At 41.9% G+C, this 26180-nt stretch overlaps 1 protein-coding gene across 1 annotated transcript in view; it reads left to right on the top strand.

Annotated features, from left to right (window-relative positions):
• The window catches only part of DHTKD1 (dehydrogenase E1 and transketolase domain containing 1), a 53737-nt gene extending 28255 nt beyond the window's left edge, over positions 1–25482 (top strand). The window contains 11 exon segments of the mRNA XM_032624493.1: positions 256–454; positions 2866–3178; positions 4139–4223; positions 4916–5055; positions 10560–10710; positions 11091–11197; positions 16544–16708; positions 19807–19889; positions 20235–20404; positions 22876–22961; positions 23778–25482. Of these exon segments, the coding sequence (XP_032480384.1) occupies positions 256–454; positions 2866–3178; positions 4139–4223; positions 4916–5055; positions 10560–10710; positions 11091–11197; positions 16544–16708; positions 19807–19889; positions 20235–20404; positions 22876–22961; positions 23778–23882 (1604 nt within the window). The 3' untranslated portion in view covers positions 23883–25482.
• The last annotated feature ends 698 nt before the right edge of the window (positions 25483–26180 follow it).

Genomic DNA, 26180 nt, shown 5'->3' with positions numbered 1-26180 from the left:
TGCGGGTTGTGTTTTGGCCTCACCATGTGGCTTACAGGATCTCAGTTCCCCGGCCTGGGATTGAACCCAGGCCACGGAAGTGAAAGCCCAGAATCCTAACCATTAGGCCACCAGGGAACTCCCAAAGTGCAGGTTCTTAACACCCAAGCCAAACTACCCCTAAGGACAAGGGCTGTCTCCCCATGCGGGCAACAGGACTTGGGGGTAGGTTCATGGGTTGACTAGCTGGTCTCATCTCCAGCTCCTCTGCCTCAGGGAAGCTTGTGGGCTGCGCCATCATCCACGTCAATGGAGACAGCCCAGAGGAAGTGGTCCGGGCCACGCGACTGGCGTTTGAATACCAGCGCCAATTCCGGAAGGATGTGATTGTTGACTTATTGTGCTACAGGCAGTGGGGCCACAACGAACTGGACGAGCCCTTCTTCACCAACCCGGTCATGTACCAGATCATCAGGTACAAGGATGAACCGTCATGCGATGTGCCCTTTCCCCCACAGTGCTCACATTATTATTTGTGTTAGACACTCTCCGGTAGGGCGACCAGCTTTCCCAGTGTGTCTGGGACATGAAACTTTCAATGCTCAAACTGGGACAGACCTGGGCACACTGGGATGGTCATCCTATGGGTCACAGGAAAGCGCCCCATGTTCTTCCAACTCTACATATTTCCTCAATGAATAGACAAAGGGCAACTTCACCCCCTCACTTAGCAGAGGGAGGACTGAACAGAAGACGTAGGCAGAGCCTTGCCCGAAGCTGCTCAGTGCGACATTGACAGGAGCAGAAACAGAACCTCCGTGATTCACCTCTGCAAACTATAGACGTGGACCTACTTTGTGCCTTGACAAGAGGTTACATGATGGATTTTAACGAAGTTCTGAACTACACTGTCCAATGTGGAAGCCTCGAGCCATAAATGGCTGTTGGACACTTGAAATGTGCCAACTCCTGAAGGAGATGTGCTGGGAGCGTAACATATACACCAGATTTCAAAGACTTAGTGTGAAAAAAAGAGTATAAATGATCTTGATAATAATTTTTATATTGATTAGGTATTGAAGGGACAATATTTTGGGTATATTGAGTTAAATCAATATATGATTAAAATTAATTCCACCTCTTGCACCTTTTCTAATGTGACCACAGGGGAATTTTAAATTACACATTGGCTTGTGTTATATTTCTGTGGGACAGTGCCAAGTCAGAAGGTTCACGTGATGGAGAGGAGCGTGTTACTTTGGGATTTCCTATTTATTTATGTATTTATTTATTTGGCTGCACCGGGTCTTGATTGCGGCACGCAGGATCTAGTTCCCGGACCAGGGATCGAACCTGGGCCCCCTGCATTGGGAACATGGAGTCTTAGCCACTGGACCACCAGGGAAGTACCAGGATTTCCTTCTCAGATGCTAGAAAGTAAAGTAGATCCCTCTTTCCTGCTTTATTTCCTCATAGACATAAATTAAAGCAGAGGAATAAACTTGGTGATATTTTATGGGCGTTTCTGGTCGTGGGTAGCAGACTGCCCTTGGAAGAACAAATCTGGTTTCTCCGTTTAGCTTTGAACTTAGCACCTGAATGACTTGATGTGACTCAGGACTCTGCTTTTAAAAATATATCCTGTCTACCTCTCACTTTTTTCAGGATTAAATATAATGATCAATGTGACCAGACTTGTAAGTTTAACGTATTAAGCGAATGAGTAGCATCATCGTTATTTCTATTGTTGTAAAACCCGGATGCTGAATAGTTACAGGCTTCTTCAAGCAACCTGAAACAGATGTCGGCAACTTATAGGTTCAATCCTTTTTGAAATAAAGGGATGCAGAATAGGTAGACAATATAAGTCAGCCTTGTAAATAACTGTCCAGAATTAACAGTTTGTAAGAAAACTCTACTACTCATTACTTCTGCCTGACTGTAGACAAAAGCTCATAAAGGTAAATTTGTGGGCTTCCCTGGTGGCGCAGTGGTTAAGAATCCACGTGCCAGTGCAGGAGACACGGGTTCGAGCCCTGGTCCAGGAAGATCACACATGCAGTGGAGCAACTAAGTCCGTGTGCCACAACTACTGAGCCTGCGCTCTAGAGCCACAACTACTGAAGCCCGTGTGCCACAACTACTCAAGCCCGTGCTCCTAGAGCCCATGCTCCTCAACAAGAGAAGCCACTAGGATGAGAAGCCCACGCTCCGCAACGAAGAGTAGCCCCTGCTCACTGCAACTAGAGAAAGCCCACAGGCAGCAACGAAGACCCAACGCAGCCAAAAACAAATAAATAAATAAATTTAAAAAAAGAAAAAAAAAGATAAATTTGTTTTCACTTGCTTGCCTGAAAGAGGTGGTTACTCACCACTGCCTTTAAAAAACAAATTTATTGGAGTGAAAGTCACATGACATAAAATGGACCTTTTATTTTTTGGCTACACCATGGGGTGCATGAGATCTTAGCTCCCCGACCAGGGATTGAACCCGTGCCCCCTGCAGTGGAAGTGTGGAGTCTTAACCACTGGACTGCCAGGGAATTCCCTAAAATGGACCATTTTAAAGTGAATGATTCAGTGTGAATTAGTGCATTTCCAGTGTTGTACAAGCACCCCCTCTATCTAGTCCCAAGACATTTCCCGTATGCATTTTTATAGTGATGACACTCCAGAATACCTTTGACAATAACTGCTTCTGTCTCTCCTTTTTTTTTTGGCCTCATTGCATGGCTGTGGGATCTTAGTTCCCTGACCAGAGATCGAATCTGGGTCCACGGCAGTGAAAGCCCGAGTCTTAACCACTGGACCGCCAAGGAATTCCTGTATCTGTCTCTTTGATTTTTACAAATCATATTGATTTTTGTTTCCCTTTTCCTTGGACAGAGCCCGGAAGAGCATCCCCGACACGTATGCAGAGTACCTTGTGGCCAATGGACTCATGACCCAGGAGGAGGTGTCGGAAATCAAAACCTCCTACTACGCGAAGTTAAATGGCCATTTAACTAACGTGGCGCACTACAGCCCCCCTGCCACGAACCTGCAGGCCCACTGGCAGGGCCTGGTTCAGCCAGAAGCTTGCATCACCACCTGGAACACAGGTGTGCCCCTTGACCTCCTGCGGTTTATTGGCAGGAAGTCTGTGGAGGTGCCGGAGGAGCTCCAAATGCACAGTCACCTTCTGAAGACGCACGTGCAGGTAGGGAGCCCGGGGATCTCTGGGTATTGTTTGTCCATCTCTCACAGCAAGGAATTGGTGTTGGTCTGGCTAATGCACTTGGCAAGTATTTATTGTGAACCACTCCTAGCGGTGTTTTGGTACTGCTCATCAATTAACTCAAATATTGTGTACTTCTATTTTTTTTTCTTTCTTTTTTTTTAATCTACTTCTATTTTTCCTCCACTTATTCTTTCAGTCATTCATTAATACATTATATATACAGGTACTGCATGCACATTATTAAAAACACAGCCATACAGGAATGCCCTTTTTGGTTTTTCTGAGCAGTGAGCAGAAGACACTTCCATCTTGAGGAAGGTGGTCGGGGTTTGGCTTAAATAAAATAAATAAAAATCAGCACACATACTCCCGAAAGGCAACCATTTACACCCTTAAGCATGTTGAGGTTTTACATGTTGTCTCATGTTAAGGATGGATTGACAAGCTCTCACGGTTTGGCTGTGGTTTCCTGGAACGTGGGACTTTCAGCGCTAAAAGCAGGACGAGAGCAAGGAGATATAGGTCTTCATTGTTCTTGAACTTGGATGAAGACACGATGAACTCTGGATTAGTTTTAAAACACTAACTTCGTTTATAAGTTTCTATTATAGGTATAGAGACTATTAAAACAATCTATGTACTCACCATCAGGCTGAAGACATAGAATATTACCAATACCGTTCCTCTCTCCCCCACCTGACGTCTCCTCCTCCCATCCGTTTGCCCGGTTAACCGCTCACCAGAGTGCCGGTTTGTTTTGCCTGCTTTCATATGTCATGTACTTGCTGTCATACTCCAATGTTTCCTTCTGCACTATCTGTTGTATTTAATGTTATGTTTTTGATTCTTAACCATTGTTGCCTTACATTTTTTGAACTCAATGTGAAAAAGGATGGGAACTCTTAAAATTTTCTTTTCCCCTCCCATTCAATTTTACAGTCTAGAGTGGAAAAAGTGATGGATGGAACAAAGTTAGACTGGGCCACGGCAGAAGCTCTTGCCCTAGGCTCATTACTTGCTGAAGGTAAGACATTTCTGTGTAGCTGTACAGCGGGTAGGGGGTGCTTTGTATGACATTTCTTATATGTGACGCCTGTAGTTATTGCTGAGTTATAACTACCTTGTATTGTTTTTATTGACTAGAGGGGTTCTCAAACATGTTAACGTTTCTTACCTGAAAGCATTATTTAATCTTGGTATGTCATGTTGACAATCTTCATCAGCGAACAGACTATGGAAACAAAGGACTCAGTGCTGGATGTATTGGAAAGACATTTTCCTTTAAAAATTGTAGGACGAATGATGACTCTTCATTCTTAATTAGAGTACGGAGTGTTGAATATAGGACAGATTTTTTTTTTTTTTTTCTGTGGTACGCGGGCCTCTCACTGTTGCGGCCTCTTCTATTGCGGAGCACAGGCTCCGGACGCGCAGGCTCGGCGGCTATGGCTCACGGGCCCAGCCGCTCTGCGGCGTGTGGGATCTTCCCAGACCGGGGCACGAACCCGCGTCCCCTGCATCGGCAGGCGGACTCTCAACCACTGCGCCACCAGGGAAGCCCAGGACAGGTATATTTTAAGAAGGATAATCTATTGTCCTAAGGACAGTTCTCAGGATGAGCTTATGTATACGAATTCAGGGTCACCAGGCCTTATTATTACTTAGGTTATTCATGGGAATCTGGATTTTTTTCTTTTCCTTTTTGCTTGCTTTAAGGTTTTAATGTCCGTCTGAGTGGCCAAGATGTTGGCCGTGGAACTTTTAGCCAGAGGCACGCAATGGTTGTTTGCCAGAAGACCGATGACACCTATATCCCCCTGAACCATATGGACCCTAATCAAAAGGGGTTTCTAGAGGTAAGCTGTTTTATTATCTAGTATAAACCTCAGGTGCTGGTGATTATAGCTACAGGCTTCTTAGACCAACTAGAAACAGATGTCGGAAACTTTGGGTTCAGTCCTTTTTGAAATCAAGGGATGCCGACTGGGTAGACAATGCCCGTCTATGCACTTGGAGTGGAAGTAACAGACTAGCGAGTAGACTAGAGCTGTCTTCCTCTGGCTACTTATCTGTAATCACGTAAATGTCAAATGGGTGTTCATTTTGTCAATCCAAAATTGATTATATAACCTGCTCGTTGCTGAATTCATTAAAGTGAGTCGAAGATGTAGATAATAAGCCAACATTTCTTGCCAACTTAAAAAAAAAAACCCACTGACTTAAGGTTACTTTATTCCCTGGGGTTTAGCGGGCTTGATGAATGTATCCATTGCCATGTATTTCTCTGTGCCAGTTGCTGAGTTAGATTCATTAGAGTCAAGAGCAGGGCCTGGGTCTTTTCGTTCTTGTTTCTCCAACAACTAGCATAGTGCCTGGCACATGGAGTTTATGAAATTATCCTTTAAGGTACAATTAGTGGTGCGTCATCTTTTTTCCTACTCTAGCCATTTGAGAGTATTGGGTTCACTGATACTCGATTGTTTTTTTCAATAAATTATTTTATTTATTTATTTTTGGCTACGTTGGGTCTTTGTTGCTGCGTGCAGGCTTTGTCTAGTTGTGGGGAGCGGGGGCTACTCTTCGTTGTGGTACGCGGGCTTCTCTTTGCGGTGGCTTCTCTTGTTGCGGAGCACGGGCTCTAGGTGCGCAGGCTTCAGTAGTTGTGGCACACAGGCTCAGTAGTTGTGGCTCACAGGCTTTAGAGCGCAGGCTCAGTAGTTGTGGCCCACAGGCTTAGTTGCTCCGCTGCATGTGGGATCTTCCCGGACCAGGGCTCGAACCCGTGTCCCCTGCATTGGCAGGTGGATTCTTAACTGCTGTGCCACCAGGGAAGCCGAATACTCAATATTTTTTTAAAAATTCACTTTGTCAAAAGCAAGCTTCCAGGACAATTACTTAAAGGACATGCAACTCATCTTTTCTTTAAGTTAGTCTAAAATCCCCTCCTTGATCAGTATCAGATTGGTGACCTAGATACTGAAACATTTCGTATTTTCTCCACCCAATGTCTTTTATTGATTTGTGATTTGATATATAGTATCAGTTAATTTTGAATATTGCTATTTAGAAAGCCCCAAGTAAACGTCTCACATCTGTTGTGGGGATTCTGTCAAAGATTTCATTTATTACCTAACACTTTGTCCTTTATATGAAGACCCTAGGGGGGACTCCTGCTTGATCTTGGTATTGAGAGTAGTTGTAGTTCCCTGAGCAGTGGCTCATCTTTATTGTGTGTACATCGAAAATTCTGCAACCGATCAACCTTCCCTTATCAATAATGGCTTCTGGGAAGGGGTAGAGGCCATGGCAGCCTCAAGAAAGTAGGTACCAGGTTGTATGTTTTCCCCAACCCTGTTGGGTGTGTCAATCTATTTATTTTCTTTCTGCCCACCTACTTTCCTTTTGGCTGCACAGCGCAGCATGTGGGATCTTAGTTCCCCGACCAGGGATTGAACCCATGCCCCCTGCAAAAGAAGCATGGTGTCCTAACCACAGGACCACCAGGGACTTCCCTGTCCACTTACATTTAAACTATCATTTTGTGTATTATCTATATTTACAGGCCATCTTAAATAATTTTTGGAATAAATGAAAGCGTTAATAGATTCAACAAATTAATGTAGATAAGGGTATACAAGTATATGAGGTACAATAGATGCATAGGAGAAGGGGCAGCTAGGTTACTTGGGAATTAAAAGGAAGAGCTTTACAGAGGAGGCCAGATTTGAGCTGGGACTTGAGGGACATTTGGAACTGCCTAGTCTAGTAAATGTAGGGAGAACATTCTAGATGGACACAGTAGTGCATACATAAGCTGTGAAGTAAGAGGCCCTGACCTCATGCTCAGGGAACTACCTATAGCTTCATGTGACTGGAGTTTAAGCTGCAAAGTGGATACAGAAGTAAAGGAAGAGACGGGCCGGTCAGGACTACCCACGTTGTGAAAGACTTTGTTACGTAGAAGAGAAACCATGGAGGAATTTTGAACAGGCGATCAGATTTCCATGTTAGAAACAGCACTCCTGATGATACTTTGGAAGCCTGAGCTGAAGAAGGGTGAGACTTAGGACAATTTCTAAGGAGGCTTCTCAGTCATCTAGGCAGGAAATCCTGGAGCTGTGAATTAGGGCAATAGCAGTGCAGAGGGAAGATGGGGCCAAGATTTGAGAACTAGTCAGAAAACAACAGCTATCAGACTCAGTGGTAGGTGTAGGGAGTGAAGAAGACCAGTACTGCTTACCTCCTAGCTCCCTGACTAGGACAGCTTGCATATGACGATGGCATTTACCCAAATAAAGAGTAAGGGAGAGGAACAGGTGTGGTAAGGAAAGATGATGGACTAAGTTTTGGGCATTAAACTTTGACATAGATATTTCAGGTAATTAGATATGTATGTCTGGAGTTAATGAAGGAATCTGGTCTTAGATGTCTATTTGGAAGTCATCAGGGTGCAGGAGTGTTTGAAACCACAGGGGTGGGAGAATCTCTCTGAGAGAGCAGAATGAGAACAGATAGGGTCCTGGGAAAAACAACTTTTAAAGGGCTGGCAGAGGAAGCATTTTCCCAAAAGAGCATCCAGAAAGGCAGGAGGAGAACTTAGAGTCCCTGTGTCATTGAACTTAAGGAGGGAGGAATCCGAAAAGAGGAAGAATAACATGGCCATTGGATTTAGCAACTGGAAGGTCAAGGTTGACCTCCTCTAGAGCTATTTCTGTGGAGTGGGGAGAGCAGAAGCTAGATTTTACTAGTTGAAGGGTAGACAGGGGTTCAGGAGGTAGAGACAACTAGATTAGATAATTCTTTCTAGAAGCCTGACTGTTACAGGAAGCAGGAGCTAGAGAGCACTGGCCAAGGAAATATTCCTTGTTTTTTGTTTTTAATTTATTTTTTTGGCCGCACTGTGTGGCATGCGGTATCTTAGTTCCCAGATCAGGGATCGAACCCGTGCCCCCTGCATTGGGAGCACAGAGTCTTAACCATTGGACCCCCAGGGAAGTCCTTTCTTGTTTTATTTTTAAGCTTTTGATTGTTCATTTGCCAAGAGGAGAAAGCCAGTGAGGAGAGGTTCAGAAAAAAGGAGTTTGGTGATGAGCCGAGTGAAGAAGCAGAAAAAAGGTATGGATTAGAATATGAGTGGATGTGTCAGCCTTGGGTAGGAAGGGAGATGGGGAATGAGGTAAAGACGCAGAGGTGCAAGTAAAGCACTCAGTTCAAATCCCATTGACAACAGACTCATGGATCTGAGAAATACAGTGTCTCTTTTCAAGTTAATGTCTTATAAAGATCATAATTGAAATCAAATACAAATCAGGAAAGGTAAACTATGCATAATCCCACCATTCTAATACATTATCTGTTTTCATTTTTTGTTGTTGTCATTGAGTACTCATCCATATAAATCATGCATTTTTATGGCTGTAATCATAGTAGAGATGAAATTTTTTCCAGAGTTTTTTTTATTAAAAGCTTTATTGAGATAAAACTCATAGAATTCAACGTTTCAATGTGTACAGTTAAGTGGTTTTCAGTGTATGCAGTGGTGCAACCATCACCACTATCTAATTTTAGAACATTTTCATCACCCCTAAAAGAAACCCATACTTATTAGCAGTCACACCCCATTCCTTCCTTCCCTCAGCCCCTGAAAACCAGTCGTCTGCTTTCTGTTTATATTGATTTATCTATTTTGGCCTTTTTATATAAACAGACTCTTAGATATGTGGCTTCTTACGACTGGCTTCTTTCACTTAGCATTGTGTTTTCAAGGTCCATCGTTGTTGTAGCATGTGTCAGTATTTTATCCCTTTTTGTTGCCAAGTACTATTCTATAAATATGTAACTTAAGGACTTCCCTAGTGGTCCAGTGGTTAGGACTCCATGCTGCCACTGCAGGGGACATGGGTTTGATCCCTGGTTGGGGAAAATCCCATATGCCTTGCAGCATGGCCAAAAAAAAAAAAAGTAACTTAAAAAAATTTTTTTAGAAAAATGTTGAAACAAACACAAAATTACAAAAAAGTTGGATGTATAATGCAAAAGGAACGTTTTCTCATTCTGAGACATCCGAGCCATCCAGATGGAAACATCAAGTTGCCAGCCTGATGCCCTACATGTGTATTTCCTACAAACTAGGTCATTCTCCTACATTACCCCAATGCAACCATCCAAGTCAGGAAGTTAACACTGAGACATGAACACATCTGGTCCACAAACCCAGTTCAGAGTTGTGCTGCCTTGAACTGTCACATCTCTTTAGCCTCTTCAGAGATGTAATTTTATGTTCTGCTTTTTTAATCTTAACATATGGTGATGATTCTTTTGCTTTATCATGCAAACAGGATATTAGAATAATGGATTCCGAAAGGTAGGCCTTTTTCAAGTAACTTTCCGCCCCTTTGTTTGTTTGTTTTTAATTAATTTTTATTGGAGTATGGTTGCTTTACAATGTTGTGTTAGCCTCCACTGCACAAGAAAATGAATCAGCCATACACATACAGATATCCCCAACCTTTTGGACTTCCCTCCCATTTAGGTTACCACAGTGCATTAGGTAGAGTTCCCTGTGCTATGCAGTATGTTCTCATTAGTTGTCTATTTTATACATAGTATCAATAATGCATATGTGTCAATCCAAGTCTCCCAATTCCTCCCTCTCCGCCTCTTTCCCCCTTGGTATCCATACATTTGTTCTCTATGTCTATGTCTCTATTTCTACTTTGCAAATAAGATCATCTATACCATTTTTCTAGATTTTTTAAAATATTCATTTATTTATTTTTGACTGCGTCAGGTCTTAGTTGCAGCACATGGGCTCTTCGTTACAGCGCATAGACTTCTCTCTAGTTGTGGAGCGTGGGCTCTGGAGTGCAGGCTCAGTAGTTGCAGCATGAGGGCTTAGTTGCCCCATGGCATGTGGGATCTTAGTTCTCCGACTAGGGATCAAACCCACGTCCCCTGCACTGGAAGGCAGATTTTTAACCACTGGACCACCAGGGAAGTCCCTCCCCCCACTTTGTTTTGTGACATTTTTTTAAAAAGCTCTTATGACACCATTTTACTCTCAGCTTCAGAGGTGGGGCATCTGAGAAGTTAATTTTGCTTCTCCTTCAAGAAAATCTTTAATGCCCATATTCCAAGCTTTTGTATGTCTTCCTCTGTTTGCCCCAACTTTTCCCACACACATCACTCATGGAGAGCAGGAGATGTCCTCTCTCAAAGGGATGCGGGGATGAATGAAAGCACAGCTGCCCTCACGGCCCTCCTCCCTTTTGAGCAGTTGGTACCAATATGATGCTTTACTTTAACTGATTCACATCCCATCTTCCCTGCACGACGGTTCTGTTCTCCTCCTTTGCCCTAGGTCAGCAACAGCCCACTGTCGGAAGAGGCCGTCTTGGGATTTGAGTATGGGATGAGCATCGAAAGCCCTAACCTACTGCCCCTCTGGGAGGCTCAGTTTGGCGATTTCTTCAACGGTGCCCAGATCATCTTTGACACATTCATCTCTGGAGGTTGGTGTTGGCCTATGGGTATGTAGTGGACGTGTGGCACCAGCCTCACGGGGACAAATGACAGAAAAGGGGCCATAACTGCTTATGAGACTCCTGTGTACCATGGCATCCGCCCACTCCGAGAGTTGGGAGCCTGTTCTGTCATCCACTGGGGCATGGCAGCTATTAGGCAGTTAAGTAAGCTGCTAAGAGGAGCACGTAAGTCCTCTGTCAGCAGGAGGGCTGTGTCTCCTGGGGCATGTGCTTGGTTGTAGTGAATGGTGCAATGAAAATGGTTTTGGGGAGTCCAGCAACAAACTAACATGTGTCTCACCGCCCAGTCGCCCCGGGCTGTCCTGCACCTGCGTCGTGGCGTTCTTACTCCCGCTGCTGCTTTGCAGGTGAGGCCAAGTGGCTCCTCCAGAGCGGCATCGTGGTCCTCCTTCCTCACGGGTACGACGGGGCTGGACCAGAGCACTCATCCTGTCGAATAGAGCGTTTCTTGCAGGTATGTCCACTGCCTTCTGGATTCCACGAAATGTTTCCCTGCTTTCTAGGTGCTTTGAAATAGAACTGCCTCCTGCAAATACCTAATGTGAACCTTGGACTATAAGACATTGTAGTATTTGAATGAAACAGATTTAATGCAATGTCAATCAATATTCCTTGGAAACGTGATGCCTCAAGCATGTTAGTGTCACGGTTTTACGGCAATGAAAGTGCTTCTTCTCTTTTTTTTTAGTATTTATTTATTTAGGCTGTGCCGGGAGTTAGTTGCAGCATGCGGGATTTTTAGTTGCAGCATGCGGGATCTTTAGTTGCGGCACGCGGGCTCAGTTGCGGCATGCGGGATCTAGTTCCCCCACCAGGGATGGAACCTGGGTCCCCTGAATTGGAAGTGTGGAGTCTTACCCACTGGATCACTCAGGGAAGTCCCTGAAAGTGCTTCTCATGCGGCAAGTATCAGTAGTTTCTGAGTCAAGCTGATCATCGGAGTCATCTAGGGGCTTTTTATAAACAGAGATACAGTGACCAACCCCAGATCTAAGTAGTGATAGTATTTTTATAAAATGATTCGTGACCATTAAAAAATGTTAAACAACAACCCAGAAATTACCATTGTTATCTTTTGGTAAGAATCATTACCAATGCCTCTTTATGCATATTTCTAATACTTTATTATGAAAAATTTCAAACATACAGAAAAGTTGAAAAAACTTTACAAGAGAGTATTCATATGCCCACTTGCTACATTCTACCGTTAATATTTTATTATATTTGTTTTATCATGTATCTATTCATCTGCCATCCCTCTATCCATAAATCCATATAATTTTTGGATGCATTTGAAAGTAAATGGAGACATCAGTACACATCACCCTAAGTACATGAATATCATTAATTATCTTAGCATACAGGCCGATAAAATATATAGAAAGGTGATAGATTAGTAGATAGGTAGATAGAACAATAGCTAGATAAATGGATATAACTGGTTGGTTAGTAGATAATGACAGAGAAATCATTTCATAAAAATTAGATTACAGAAATAAATTGGAGGTAAATTAAAGAACTAGCTGTGAAATACAAAACTACAGTTTTTCAAAGAAATATAGGAATGAGGATACAAGAGATACAGTTTGGGAGTCATCAGTTTCTAGATGATATTTAAAGTCATGAAACTGGATGGAAATTATCAAAGAATGAGTACAGCTAGAGAAGAGAAGTTGCCCCCCAACTGAGCCCTGGGATAGCCCAGCAGTTAGAGGCTGCAGGGAAGGAGAACACAGGAGGCCGAGAAGGAGCAACCAGTGAAGCTGGAGGAAGGTCCTAGAAAGCAAGTGAAGGATACATGTTAAGAAGGAGGACGTATCAAGGCCAAATCAGGATAGGACTGAGAATTAGCCGTTGGATTTAGCAATAAAGGGTTCATTTGGTGGTCGGTAACTGCAGTTTGCTTAGGTGGAGTGGTATTAGGAGTATATGGAAGGAGGAAAGTTTAACTCTTTTGAAAAGTTTTGCTGCAAATAGAACAAGGAAGTGGGAAATTTGCACCAAGAGAGGTTCTTTTTGCTTGCTTTTTTCTTTTTTTTTATTTATTTTTTTTGCTGTACGTGGGCCTCTCACTGTTGTGGCCTCTCCCATTGCGGAGCACAGGCTCCGGACGTGCAGGCTCAGCAGCCATGGCTCACGGGCCCAGCCGCTCCGCGGCATGTGGGATCTTCCTGGACCGGGGCACGAACCCACGTCCCCTGCATCGGCAGGTGGACTCTCAACCACTGCGCCACCAGGGAAGCCCTTGCCTTTGTTTTAAAGATAGGAGAAATAACAACATGTTTGTATGCTGACAGGAATGATCCAGTAGAGAAGAAAATATTGACGTAGGAGAGAGAGTAGAATGACTGGAGTGATGGCCTTGAGAGAGCAGGATGGGCTGGTGTCCACTGCACAAGGGATCGGATCAGCTCTAGACAGCAGCATGGCAGCTTCCTCTATGGTAATAACCAGAAGGCAGAGAATTCGATGCAGATGATAGAACATGGTAGATGTTGTGGTGAAGGCCTGAGGAGATACTCTTGGGTCATTAGCCGAGAGTGATGATGCAGGAGGAGATCCTGGGTTAAAGCTGTGAAATAGTCATCTGGAAGAGGAGGAGAATGAGTGAATTAGGGAAATAGAAGATAATAGTCTAAGAGCACTGAGGGCCCACTTAAGATTCTTGGTCAAGATTTTAAAGTGAGATCCATCAGTGTGATTTCGTGTTTTCTCCAGCTTCATTCCTGCATAGTTTCAGAAATGGGACAGATGGAAAGTTGAGATTAACTTGGCTTGTGGTTTGGAGTGAAAAAATGTCAAGGGAGTTAAGGGTGTATGCAAAAGAATGATTATAATGATTGACTATGGAATTTAGCTTAAGTAAGGAGGAGGGAGGAGATGTGAAGGGTGAAGGCCAGTGAAAAGGTGATAGGATCAATATGTTGGTGGTATTGATGAGGCCGAAGGATTGATGGAGTCAAAGTGTTAACGGGAATTGAGCTAGAAAGGTAGGAAGTGGTGGTCAGAGTGGAATGGATAAAGTAGAGCTTATGGAGAGATCCCTGTCAGTGAAACCAGGATGTAGCCATGGAAATGAGTTGTTGAGGTAGGATGGAGGACAGAGTGATTGGAGGACAGGAGTTCAAGGAAGCAAGTTGCCAGGGTTTTGAAAGGACCATCTACATATGCATTAAAATTACCAAGTCCATGTTAATAATTTTCTCAAACCTACTTCACAGGATTACTGTGAGGCATAAAGGGTCAATATATGTAAATGCTTAGAACAGTAATCCACATTTATATGTTTGCTGTTTATTATTTTTATTATTATCATTTCCTGTGCTTGCACTGGGATTACCTCAAGCTCTTTGTTTACACTACTGATTTTATTTTTAGCCCTGCAAAAGAATTCATATATCAATATGTAAAGTGAAGAGTGTTTGCTGTTTATAAGCACTTGCTTACTTCATCTTCTTTCACTGTGATTATCTCAAGCTCTTTGTTCATGCCATTTCTTTTTTTTTTTTTTGCGGTACGTGGGCCTCTCACTGCTGTGGCCTCCCCCGCCACGGAGCACAGGCTCCGGACGCGCAGGCCCAGCGGCCACGGCCCGCGGGCCCAGCCGCTCCACGGCACGTGGGATCCCCCCGGACCAGGGCACGAACCCGCGTCCCTGCATCGGCAGGCGGACTCTCAACGACTGAGCCACCAGGGAAGCCCCCTGCCATTTCTTTTTCATCCTGTCTGTTCTGCTTCTTGATGTTTCTTATTTATTTATTAGATCTGTAGTGGTTGAGTTTGGTTCTCACTTGGTTTTCTTGGCATTGCACTCACCTTTCTTATCTAATTCTATTGTGTAATCTTTATGACTATCTGCCCTTTAAAACAGTGTTGTTTTTTAAAATTGTGGTAAGAACACTTAACATGAGACCTACCCTCTTAACAGATTGTTAAGTGTGCATTGCAATACTGTTGACTGTAGCTACTATGTTGTACAGCAGATCTCTAGAACTTATTCATCTTACATAACTGAAACCTTATACCCCTTGACTAGCAACTCTCCATTTCCCCTTCCCTGCCCCTGGCAACCACTGCTCTGCTTTCTGCTTCTCTGAGTTTGACTATTTTAGATTGCTCATATAACTGGAATTGTGCAGTATCTGTACGTCACTTAGCATAATGTCCTCAGAGCTCATCTGTGTTACTGCAAAGTGCAGGATTTCCTTCCTTGAACAGGCTGAGTAATATTACATATATAGATGAAAATACCTATATACCACATAGCACATTTCCTTTTCCATTCATCCATAGATGACCATTTAGGTTGTTTCCACATCTTGGCTATCATGAGTACTGTTGCAATGAACATGGAGTGCTAATACCTCTTTGAGATCCTGATTTCAGTTCTTTTGGTTAAATACTCAGAAGTGGAATTTCTGGATCATACAGTAATTCCGTTATTAATTTTTTGAGGAGCCTCCATGCTGTTTTTCCATAGTGACTATACCAATTTACTTTCCTACCAACAGTGTACAAGGGCTCCCTTTTCTCCACATCCTTGCCAATACTTATGTCTTTTGTTAAAATTGGCTGCCTTTTGCCTGCTATGTTCCTTTCTTTTTGTCCCCCTCTTATAAAAAGTTATAAGGGGCTGTATAATATTTACATTGTTGCTATATCATTTTATTTCATCTTGTCTTTGATTATTTAGGGCAATTCTTCAAAACTGTATAGTTTCCCTGAGAGGGTGTGGGTGAATTCCCCTTAATTTTCCTTCCCATTTGGTACCAATTTACCTTCTTAGAACAACAGTTGAGAATAGCCTCCAGTACATGAAGCCTGAGGACATGGTGTGGGAGGACATAGCTCTGCTGGACAGAGGGTTTTTCTTGCTAAATTCCGGTGTCCCTTCTGAGATTCAATAGCTAAGCCCATACAAGGGTCCACTCCCTGGTCAGGGCTGTGTATTACTTCCGTGGGCCTCTCTTTCCTTGGCATGTCCTGGCCCTGGAAGCGGCAAGCCTGGCAGCCCCATCTGCCTCCACTGAATTCTGCGGGGGCTTCAGCCCTAGATTTTGCCTTTTTTTACCCAGGGTGCCACTCACACCCTGTCACCACATTGGAGGAGCCCAGTAAAAATCTCAGGATTTTGTCAACTCACTTACTTTCCTCTGTACTGCTTCTCGATAAGGGTTAGGAGACATGCCTCAAGTTTCTGTCCCAGCAGGATCTTCTGAGATTTCATTCCTTGCCCTCGATTTTTCAACCTCGTTAGCTGCTCTCGTTCTTGTCTCTGAAACAAACTATACTTACATTTACTCCATCAGGAGAGTGAGATTCAGATAGTGCATTCTTCCAACATCTTCACTCCACAGTCATCAGCATCTGTACTTTTCAAAAAGTCTCCTCCAGATGCTTTTTTTTTTTTAATTTTAATTTTTTTTGGTCATGCCACATGGCTTGTGGGATCTTAGTTCCCTGACCAGGGATAGAACTCGGGCCCTTGGCAGTGAAAGCTCCAAGTCCCAACCACTGGACCACCAGGGAAGTCCCCACCTCCACATGCTTCCTGCAGTCAGCTGTGTTTGGAAAGAACCACATTAAAACACACAGACTTGGCCGATGGGGAGCCATTAGGCTTCTCCTCTGGTGAATTCTTCACGGGTCATAAATTTACCTTCTGGTCTTTTTCTGTAATGAAGAGACACATCTCTTTTCCTGCTCATCAAGAGCCCCGTGTCCCCCTTAGGATAGCCTGTGCCCTTAGGATGCAATGAGATGACCCGACTGTCTGCCCTTCCTCTCACTTCCCTCCTAGATGTGTGACAGCGTGGAGGAGGGCGTGGACGGGGATACCGTGAACATGTGCATGGCTCACCCCTCCACGCCCGCCCAGTACTTTCACCTGCTACGGAGACAGATGGTCCGGAACTTCAGGAAGCCCCTCATCCTTGCTTCTCCGAAGATGTTGCTCAGACTCCCTGTAAGTAGAAAAAGCTGGTTATTAGTCTTTTTTCTCCTGTCATTTTTTTTCCCCTGCATTTTCGTCTCTTTTCTGTATCTGATTGTAGATGCAAATGACAGAAGCATCTCTTTGGTTTTAGTTGGCCATGCTGCTTTGTCTCTCCCTTTTTCTCTTTTTTTAACCTTTCAAGAATAACTAGAAATCTAAGTCGCTCTCGGTTTCATTGTCACGAAGGACAGGCATAGCACATATTATAACCCTGGCATCCCAGTCTGAGCAGAAATAATCTTTCAGGAAAAGTTTCAAAGTCCAAATGGTCTCAGCACTGCTATGTTGATAGTTGCAAGTTGGGAATTGAAAGTACTTTGATGAAAATGAGTGGTTTTAGTCATTGACTTTTATTTAGACTTTTTCTGTTAAATGATTTATCACCGGTAGACTCCGTTTCAAACATTGTAACAATATAGCTTATCACTACCTGGCTTTACAAGAGTATATTTTCTCTTGGTTTACCAGAACTAAGTGTTAAGCGCACATGTTTTTTTAAATCACACAAATATGCTAGTTTTCAAGTGGCAGAGTTCAAGGTAAGAAACACTGCTGAGCATATATTTATCCCACCTGCTATAATTTTTGTCAGTTTTGTATGAGAGTCTGAATTAGGATTAACATTCGAAAAACCTCTGCATTTATTTGGTTGCCACTGCTGAGGTGATCTAAGTCATTTAGGACTTGGCTGTTTGAGATGACCTTGTGCTTCTCACAAAGGTTAGAGAACATGTATTTGGAAGTGAGGGGTGTCGAGGGAAGCTGCCAGTGATTTGCCTTCACCGGTTGCCTTTTTTGGCGTTTCTAGCATCTGCAGGGGAGTAAGGTGACCCTTGTTCTCACAGTCGGTCAAGGGTACTTGAGTGATCCCAGAGTGAGTGCCCCCTTAAATTTTGCTCTCCAGGCCCCTCACCTGTCTCACCCCAGCCTCAGGGGTCAATAATGAGGAAATGCACTTCAAGTTCTTTCACCAATGGCTGAAAGTTCATTTGTTTGGTCTGCTTATTCTCTCTGTGAACAACCTTATGAATTTTGAGATGGTTTCATGAGCATCATGGGACATTCAAGACAAACAAATTCAGTCCCTTTACACCATCTTTCTGATGGAGCTGTCTTGACACCGATATTTTGAAACAGCAATGTGAAAGGAGCCAAGTCAAAATGTAAAGTTACTATAATTTTGCTCTGGGTCTTAGTTGCGGCATGTGGGATCTAGTTCCCTGACCAGGGATCGAACCTGCACCCCCGGCATTGGAAGGCAGAGTCTTAACCACTGGAACACCAGGGAAGTCCTGATCTGGGATTCTTGAACCCAACTTTCATTGTATCCCTAACATTGTCACCTGCTCTCTCAATCATAACTAAAAGGAGTGCAATGATATTAAATAAAATGCATGTATATTATTAGGTATTGAGTGAACTATTAGAAGTTTTGTTGAGAATTTCTTTTGCTGTTTGAAACTGAAAATGAGTTCATTTTCTGGCCCTAATGCTCCACCCCTCTCCCCAAGTCTAATATACAACTTATTAAATAAGTGAAGCCTTCCTTGGGGAGCTTAAAAAATATCAACAGCTATCTTATAGACTTTCAAGTGAAGAACTACTCTTATTAAGTAGTCAAATATTTTCATTAAACATGTAAGTCCTTTTGTTAATGGAAAGTCAGTACAACCAGTATTGAATTCTGATTTCTTCCTGAAAATTGGATTATTGGTACAAGTGATCTAGCAGAATATAATAGCCAGCCTTGTCTATCCATGGCCCACTCAGAGATGACTTGCCATGTAGCAGACATGACTCAGGGGTACAGGGAGTTTGTCTGTCAAGTGGTACCAAAATCCTACCCCAGTTTCCCACCTAACTCTGAACTCTGAACCTTTTGATTCCTGCTGTAGGAAGTGGGGACTGACAAAAGGCTCTGGTTCAGAAGGGAGAAAAATTGCCTCTATCACACATTATTTACTAATATGCATAGCTGAATAGCTAATATTAATTTTTTAGGTTATGTACAATATCCCAGCATCAGTGTGGCTGCCCTCAATGGCCTAGTCTAAATGTCATATACCCATTTGGGGCTGGACTATAGGGAAACTAACTAGATGATAGCAAAAGGGATCAAATCCCTCACCTTGGCTTCATCAGTTTTATACTTTAAGTTCTTTGCAACAAGTATTTATTTGCCGCACCACGCAGCTTGTAGGATCTTTGTTCCCTGACCAGGGATTGAACCTGGGCCCTCGGCAGTGAAAGCACTGAGTCCTCACCACTGGACTGCCAGGGAATTCCCAAGTATTTTTTTAAATTGGGCTCAGTAATAAAATTTCTTTTCATCGTGGAAATATTCATATGTTTTTCCTACTTGTTCTGTTTCATTTATAAATTATAGTCAAAATCCTAAAGACAGAAATAATTGCCCTACCTCAGCTATTCCGGTTCACAATATAAATTCTATAAAATGTTGTTTCTGATTCCAATTCCAAAAAGTTAAGGTGTAGTTTTTATTGATAATAAAGTTGAGTCATCACACTGCAAATTTTTTTTTTTTTTTGGCTGCGTTGGGTCTTCGTTGCGGTACACGGGCTTCTCATTGCGGTGGCTTCTCTTGTTGCGGAGCACGGGCTCTAGGCGCGTGGGCTCAGTAGTTGTGGCTCTTGGGCTCTAGAGCGCAGGCTCAGTAGTTGTGGTGCACGGGCTTAGTTGCTCCGCAGCATGTGGGATCTTCACGGACTAGGGCTTGAACCCGTGTCCCTTGCACTGGCAGGCAGATTCTCAACCACTGTGCCACCAGGGAAGTCCCCCACACTGAAATTTTGACTGTTAAAATTTATTGTGGCACCAAGCAAAAGGCGATCTTATGTAACCTCAGAAAAATATTTTATTCTGAAGTATACAGAACAGATACTTTTGGGAAAGATATTTTGTTTAATAGTACATATGTTTACTTATAGTCCCAGGAGAGAATTTTGATACTAGTTTTTGGGAAAGATCCCTGATAAATAAAAGCATCTTTAGGTCCTTGCCCTTGGTTGATAGATTTGTGGCTTTTTTCTCCCCCTCCCCCTCCTTAGGCAGCTGTGTCAACTCTTCAAGAAATGGCACCAGGAACAGCATTCAAACCAGTCATTGGTGATTCATCTGTGGATCCAAAAAAGTAATCTGATGTGGAGCTCTGTTTTCATACTCTGCAGTAGATTTGTAGTGAGTGGGAAAACTAGTTCATGTTAAGTGAACCAAGCGACCCAAATCTTCTCTATCCTTATATAAGTCCTTTAAGTTCATGGGGTAGGAGTTAGAATATGCACAGAAGAGTGAATTTTGGAGGCATATGTTGCTCAAGAAGGTTGGGCAGGGCACAGCATGAGTGAACCCCACTACAACGCCCCTGCTGCTTCAGTGGTGAAGCATTTAAATCTCTGTGGTCTCCCCCTTTCTTCTGCTACAGTTCTTACTTTAAGATATTTCTCCCCCGCCTCACTGTCCCTTTTCTACCCAACAGGGTTAAGAGTTTAGTGTTCTGCTGCGGCAAACATTTCTATGCCCTGCTGAAGCAAAGAGAATCTTTGGAGGCCAGGAAGCATGACTTTGCCATCATCCGAATGGAAGAACTCTGCCCTTTCCCACTCGATTCGCTGCAGGAAGAGATGAGCAAATACAAACATGTTAGAGGTAAAGGGTCCTTCTTATTAGGCTTTTTTGGTTTTAAGTTACCTGAAACCTATTTGAACTATCTCAAATAAAAAGATGGTACTGGAGCAGTGAGAGTTATTAGAAAGTTGAATCTCATGGAATCTGGAGATATGAAAGTAATACAACTGAAGCCAATGTCTCTATGTCTTTTTTGGTGTCCTTTTGGGTGTCCCTTTCGTTCTCCCCCACTTTTGTATAAGACATCGAATTTCTTGAGTTTGGAGGGAATCAGTGCTATACAATCGTTTATGATATATCCGGTATAATTGTAAAAGATAAGCCTTTTCAACAGATGGGGCTGGAATGATTAGATATCTATGTGCACCTTATACAGAAATTAACTCAAAGTTGATCATAGACCTCAATGTAAAACTATAAAACTTCTAGAAGGAAGTGGATGAAAATCTTCCTGACCTTGGGTTAGGCAAGAAGTGCTTAGACATAACACCAAAAGCACGTTCCAGAAAAGAAAAAGTAGATTTTACCAAGATGAAAAACTTTTGCACTGCAAAAGGCACTGCAAAGAATATAAAAAAGACAAGCCACAAACCGGGAGAAAATATTTGTAAAAACATATCTGACAAAGGACTCTCCAGAATGTTGAAAGAGCTCTGAAAACTCAAGTTAGAAAACATATAATCCAGTTTTTCAAAAGGTGCAAAAGAACTGAACAGTCATTTTACCAAAGAATCAGATGGCAAATACCCATATGAGAAGATCATCAACATGATTAGTGATAGGGAAATGCAAATTACGCCAAAATGAGATATGGCTACATACCTATTAGAATGGCTAAAATGAAAACAAAACAATATCAAGGACTGATCAGGATGCAGAGCAACTGGGACCTTCATCCACTGCTGGTGGGAATGCAAACTCATACAGCCACTCCGGAAAACAGTTTTGTCAGTTTCTCATGCAGCTACACACAGAGTTTCCTTACCACGCAGCAGTCCCACTCCTAGGTATTTACTCAAGAGAAAGGAAGAATCCATATGTGAATATTTATAGTGGCTGTATTCATAATTGCCCCAAGCTGGAAGCAGCCAAAACATCCTTCAACTGGTGAATGAAGAAACAATCTCATTGTGCATCCCTACAGTATCGTGCTCCTTAAGAGTAAAAGAGAGTGAACTATTGCTAGCGGCAAAATGACCGACGGATTTTGCTAATTCACAGAAGCCCAAACCAAAAGACTGTATACTGTGTGATTCCACTTACCTGATGCTCTGGAAAAGGCAAAACTTCGGGGATAGAGAAAAGATCGGTGGTTGCCAGAGGTTGGGGGTGGGAGGAAGAGCTGAGCACAAAGGGTCAGGATGAGGGAATATTTGGGGGTTAGAGAATTGTTCTGTATCATGATTGTGGTGATGGATACATGACTGTGCATTTCTCAAAAAAAAAAAGACAACACTGTGCCATATTGGAAAGGTAATAATATATTTACTTGAGGATATGTGTGTGTGTATGTGTGTATATATGTAACTATGTGTGTATATGTGTCTATATACACATATAACATGTATAGTATATGTATGTGTGTGTATGTGCACACACATGCATATATAGTGTGTCTGTAGTATGTTGTGTATATTTACTTGAGGATATGTGTGTATGTGTGTGTATATATATGTAACTATGTGTGTATATGTGTCTATATACACATATAACATGTATAGTATACGTATGTGTGTGTATGTGCACACACATGCATATATAGTGTGTCTGTAGTATGTTGTATATATTTACTTGAGGATATGTGTGTATGTGTGTGTATATGTGTCTAGATACACATATAACATGTATAGTATACGTACGTGTATGTATGTGCACACACATGCATCTATAGTGTGTGTGTGTAGTATGTTGTATATATTTACTTGAGGATATGTGTGTATGTGTGTGTATGTGTCTATATACACATATAACATGTATAGCATACGTATGTGTACGTATGTGCACACACATGCATCTATAGTGTGTCTGTGTGTGTAGTATGTTGTATATATTTACTTGAGGATATGTGTGTATGTATATGTGTCTATATACACATATAACATGTATAGTATATGTATGTGTACGTATGTGCACACACATGCATCTATAGTGTGTCTGTGTGTGTAGTATGTTGTATATATTTACTTGAGGATATGTGTGTGTATATGTGTCTATATACACATATGACATGTATAGTATATGTATGTGTACGTATGTGCACACACATGCATCTATAGTGTGTCTGTGTGTGTAGTATGTTGTATATATTTACTTGAGGATATGTGTGTGTATATATGTAACTATGTGTGTATATGTGTCTATATACACATATAACATGTATAGTATACGTACGTGTACGTATGTGCACACACATGCATCTATAGTGTGTCTGTGTGTGTAGTATGTTGTATATATTTACTTGAGGTGCTGAGATGAACTTTCTTCTTTCATAGATTTTATTTGGAGTCAGGAGGAGCCTCAGAACATGGGTGCTTGGTTTTTTGTTTCTCCAAGGTTTGAAAAGCAACTGGCCTGCAAGGTGATAGCTCTTTCTCCTTTGCAGTGTTTTGTGTGTGTCCCTTTTCTCCTATTGGAGTGCCACCAAATAGGTTTATCCCCTATTATCAGTCCAAAGCTTCTAAAGATAAACTAAAATATAAAACCTAGTTTTAGGCTCCTTTTTCAGACTAAACTTCTGAGTGTTTAGCAAGATGTATATGTGTAGCTACTAGTATCATGTTAAAAAACAAAACAAAAACAATGATTATACTCGAAAAGGTAGAAGACCTACCTGTCGTCTACCGTTCCCGTTAGCCTACTCAGCATTCTTGTCCCAAAGGTCAGTATCCAAGCCCCGGGGGAGGAGAGCGATGAGCTCGCTTGTTTTACAGTAACACTTATTCCAGGCCCACCTGCAAAGCTGGTAGACGTCGGAGGCCAAATTCTTTGTTACGTTTTAGGAAGAGGAAAACAAGGAGAAGAACAGTTGTGCTTCTGTTTATCTTTCTATTCTGCTTTGATTAAAACTCAGGTCACTTGATACCAGTTTATGGCACTCAAATCATTTTCACCTGTAAATAGTTCTAATTTAGGAAACTCTACAGCTAAAACCAACTAACAGTTACCTAAGAATAGGACAGATTCCAGAATATGTCTCACCTTATCACGCCTGGAATTTAGTTTTCAGTTGTGACATAGATCTCCCTGCAATCTATTTTATGTAACACATTATTTTCCAAAAAGGTGATTTATAGTTAAACAACTTCAGAGAAATACATGCATATCCCTGGACAAGCTAAGCAGAGCTCTGGTCTAGTCCAAATGTCATTGTATTTCTTTTCTGCTCCAACGCTAGCTCCGTCTGGTGAGCCGACCCGCGTTGCCGGTACCTGCTGTAGGAATCGGCAGCGTTCATCTAGAGCAGCATGAAGAAGTCCTCGCCAAGACCTTCACCCAATGATGCCCTAAAAAGAAACACTACTTACTTGTAAGAAAACTGCCATAAAAAGAAAGGCTCGCCTCCTCCACTCTCTCCTCCTTCCATTAGATGCCACAAAAAGAATGTATTCCTCGAAGATGTTGGGATTCATGAGGACAGAGGAGAGATTAATCTAGAAGAATACATGGAACAGCCAAAGGAATTGTTCATCAAGACGTGAATCCTACAAGTCACTTTCGTCCTTAAAAGTACCATAGTGTTATATTCTGTTAGACCTGCGTGGGTTGTAGAGCTAGGTCCTTATCCGGATGTTTCCAGACTCGACTCTTTCTAATTAACTGGGTATACCCAGGAAAAGTTCTTGAGTTTGAATTTATAGTTGCATAGGGATTACCTCAACATTATCTCCCTATTTTCTTGACACATGTGACTTTTATGAATTTTCCCTTTTTTATTCAAAGTCCCTGACTACCTGTATTTTCAGTTTATGTCATCTCTGGTACTGCTTTCCAGCCACTGTGAAAAATGTTTCACCAAATCATTTTCACCTGTAAATAGTTCTAATTTAGGAAACTCTACAGCTAAAACCAACTAACAGTTACCTAAGAACAGGGCAGATTCCAGAATATGTCTCACCTTATCATGCCTGGAATTTAGTTTTCAGTTGTGACATAGATCTCCCTGCAATCTATTTTATGTAACACATTATGTAACACTATAGCAAAACTGTATTATTCCTGATTTGTGTTCTTCAAGATCACTATTTTACCCATTATCCTTAAATATAGGTCTTATTAAATATAAACCTCCGGGTGTATGATCCTTTAGCACAGTATTATTAAGCTGAGTTATAGTTACGATGAAATTGATTAGCGGTCTACTTTGCCACAGTATCTTTTTTCTTTTTCCTTAAATTGTTCTTGCCGCGATACCTTCATATTTTTAATTACCTCTGGGTGTCTGATATGGGGATCTCAGCCCCTGGCTGATCATCAGCCTTGCCTCTAAAAGTCCCTACTGTCATATGATGTTAATTTGTGATGTTAATTTAACTTTGATAGCAGGAACTTCCCAACATCAGGCACTTTCTGGATTTCCAGAGGTCACCAGCCCACTCCCTTATTCTGAAATTAAGCTTATAACTGGAAGTATAACTAAATGTCAGCAAACTCTGTACATTTTCCTGGCTTGGTGCTGCAGAGCACTACCATGTACCATGCTTGTGCTGGGACACTGTTTTTCTCAGAAATGAGGGAAGTACCGGGGCCCTGTAACACCCTCTCCACTTTTACTGGCAACTTTTAATGTCTTTCAGAATCAATGTATAGGTCGTTCTGGCCACAGCAGTAGATTCGTGATTCACATCTTAAACGTGTACATTAGTGTACTGATTTACCGTTTCTGTAATATTCACATCCCTTTTATTCCTATACACGTGAATGCTTTCTTCCTTCGCCAAGCCTTATAAATCATGTAACTTAGTGCAGGCCTTATAAATCATGTAACTTAGTGTCATACATGTCAACCGGTAAAATTACAAAGGTCTGCTTAATGAGAATGGTTATCAATGTTGTATATTGAACTAGAAAAAAAATAAAAGCACAGTGCCATTTTTTTTTCAGATCTCTCGGTTTCTTGAGTTAAAACATTTCAAAAGTCTGAGCACAAAATGAGATGGAAAACCAGATTTTTTTTTTAGTTGAGATCTCTCCAGATTTCTAACTTTACACCTCACGAGTCTGTTTCCTGTTACATCTCCAACCTGAGCCGTGAAATGTCTTCTGTATCTTAACCTTACTCTCAATCACCAGTGCAACGTGGATCAGCATTTTGAATTACCTTGCAGGAAGAGGCCATTTGAAGAATTCCAGATCAAATACTCACATAATAAAGAACGGGATAAATATATCAATAATAAAGTAAAATATTTTAAAAATTGATAATGTGGTATTAATATCCCATTAATGTAAATCTATGCTAGAAGCACAGAGTCTGAACCACTGGACCGCCAGGGAAGTCCCCCCAATTTTCTTTTTTATAAGAACAATTTTCTCAGTTTTCCTATATTTTCTGTACACATACTATAAGCAAAAATATTCTGAAGCATAGCCGGTTTGGGGCTGACTGTATTACCTTTGAAGTTTTATTATTTTAAAAAATTCCTTGGCTGGCAATAGAAACAGTATCACTTTTGCAAAATTGAAGAAATATGGTTTTAGCAATTAAGGGTTACACAGGAAGGAAGTCACAGATTAAGAATCAAGACTTTTGATCAAAGAAAGACAAATACCATATGATATCACTCATATGTGGAATTAA

This window comes from Phocoena sinus, chromosome 2 (assembly GCF_008692025.1).
Source record: "Phocoena sinus isolate mPhoSin1 chromosome 2, mPhoSin1.pri, whole genome shotgun sequence".
Lineage (NCBI taxonomy): Eukaryota > Metazoa > Chordata > Mammalia > Artiodactyla > Phocoenidae > Phocoena > Phocoena sinus.
The sequence above is the reverse complement of the archived record's forward strand: the minus strand, read 5'-3'. Positions and strand labels throughout refer to the sequence as shown.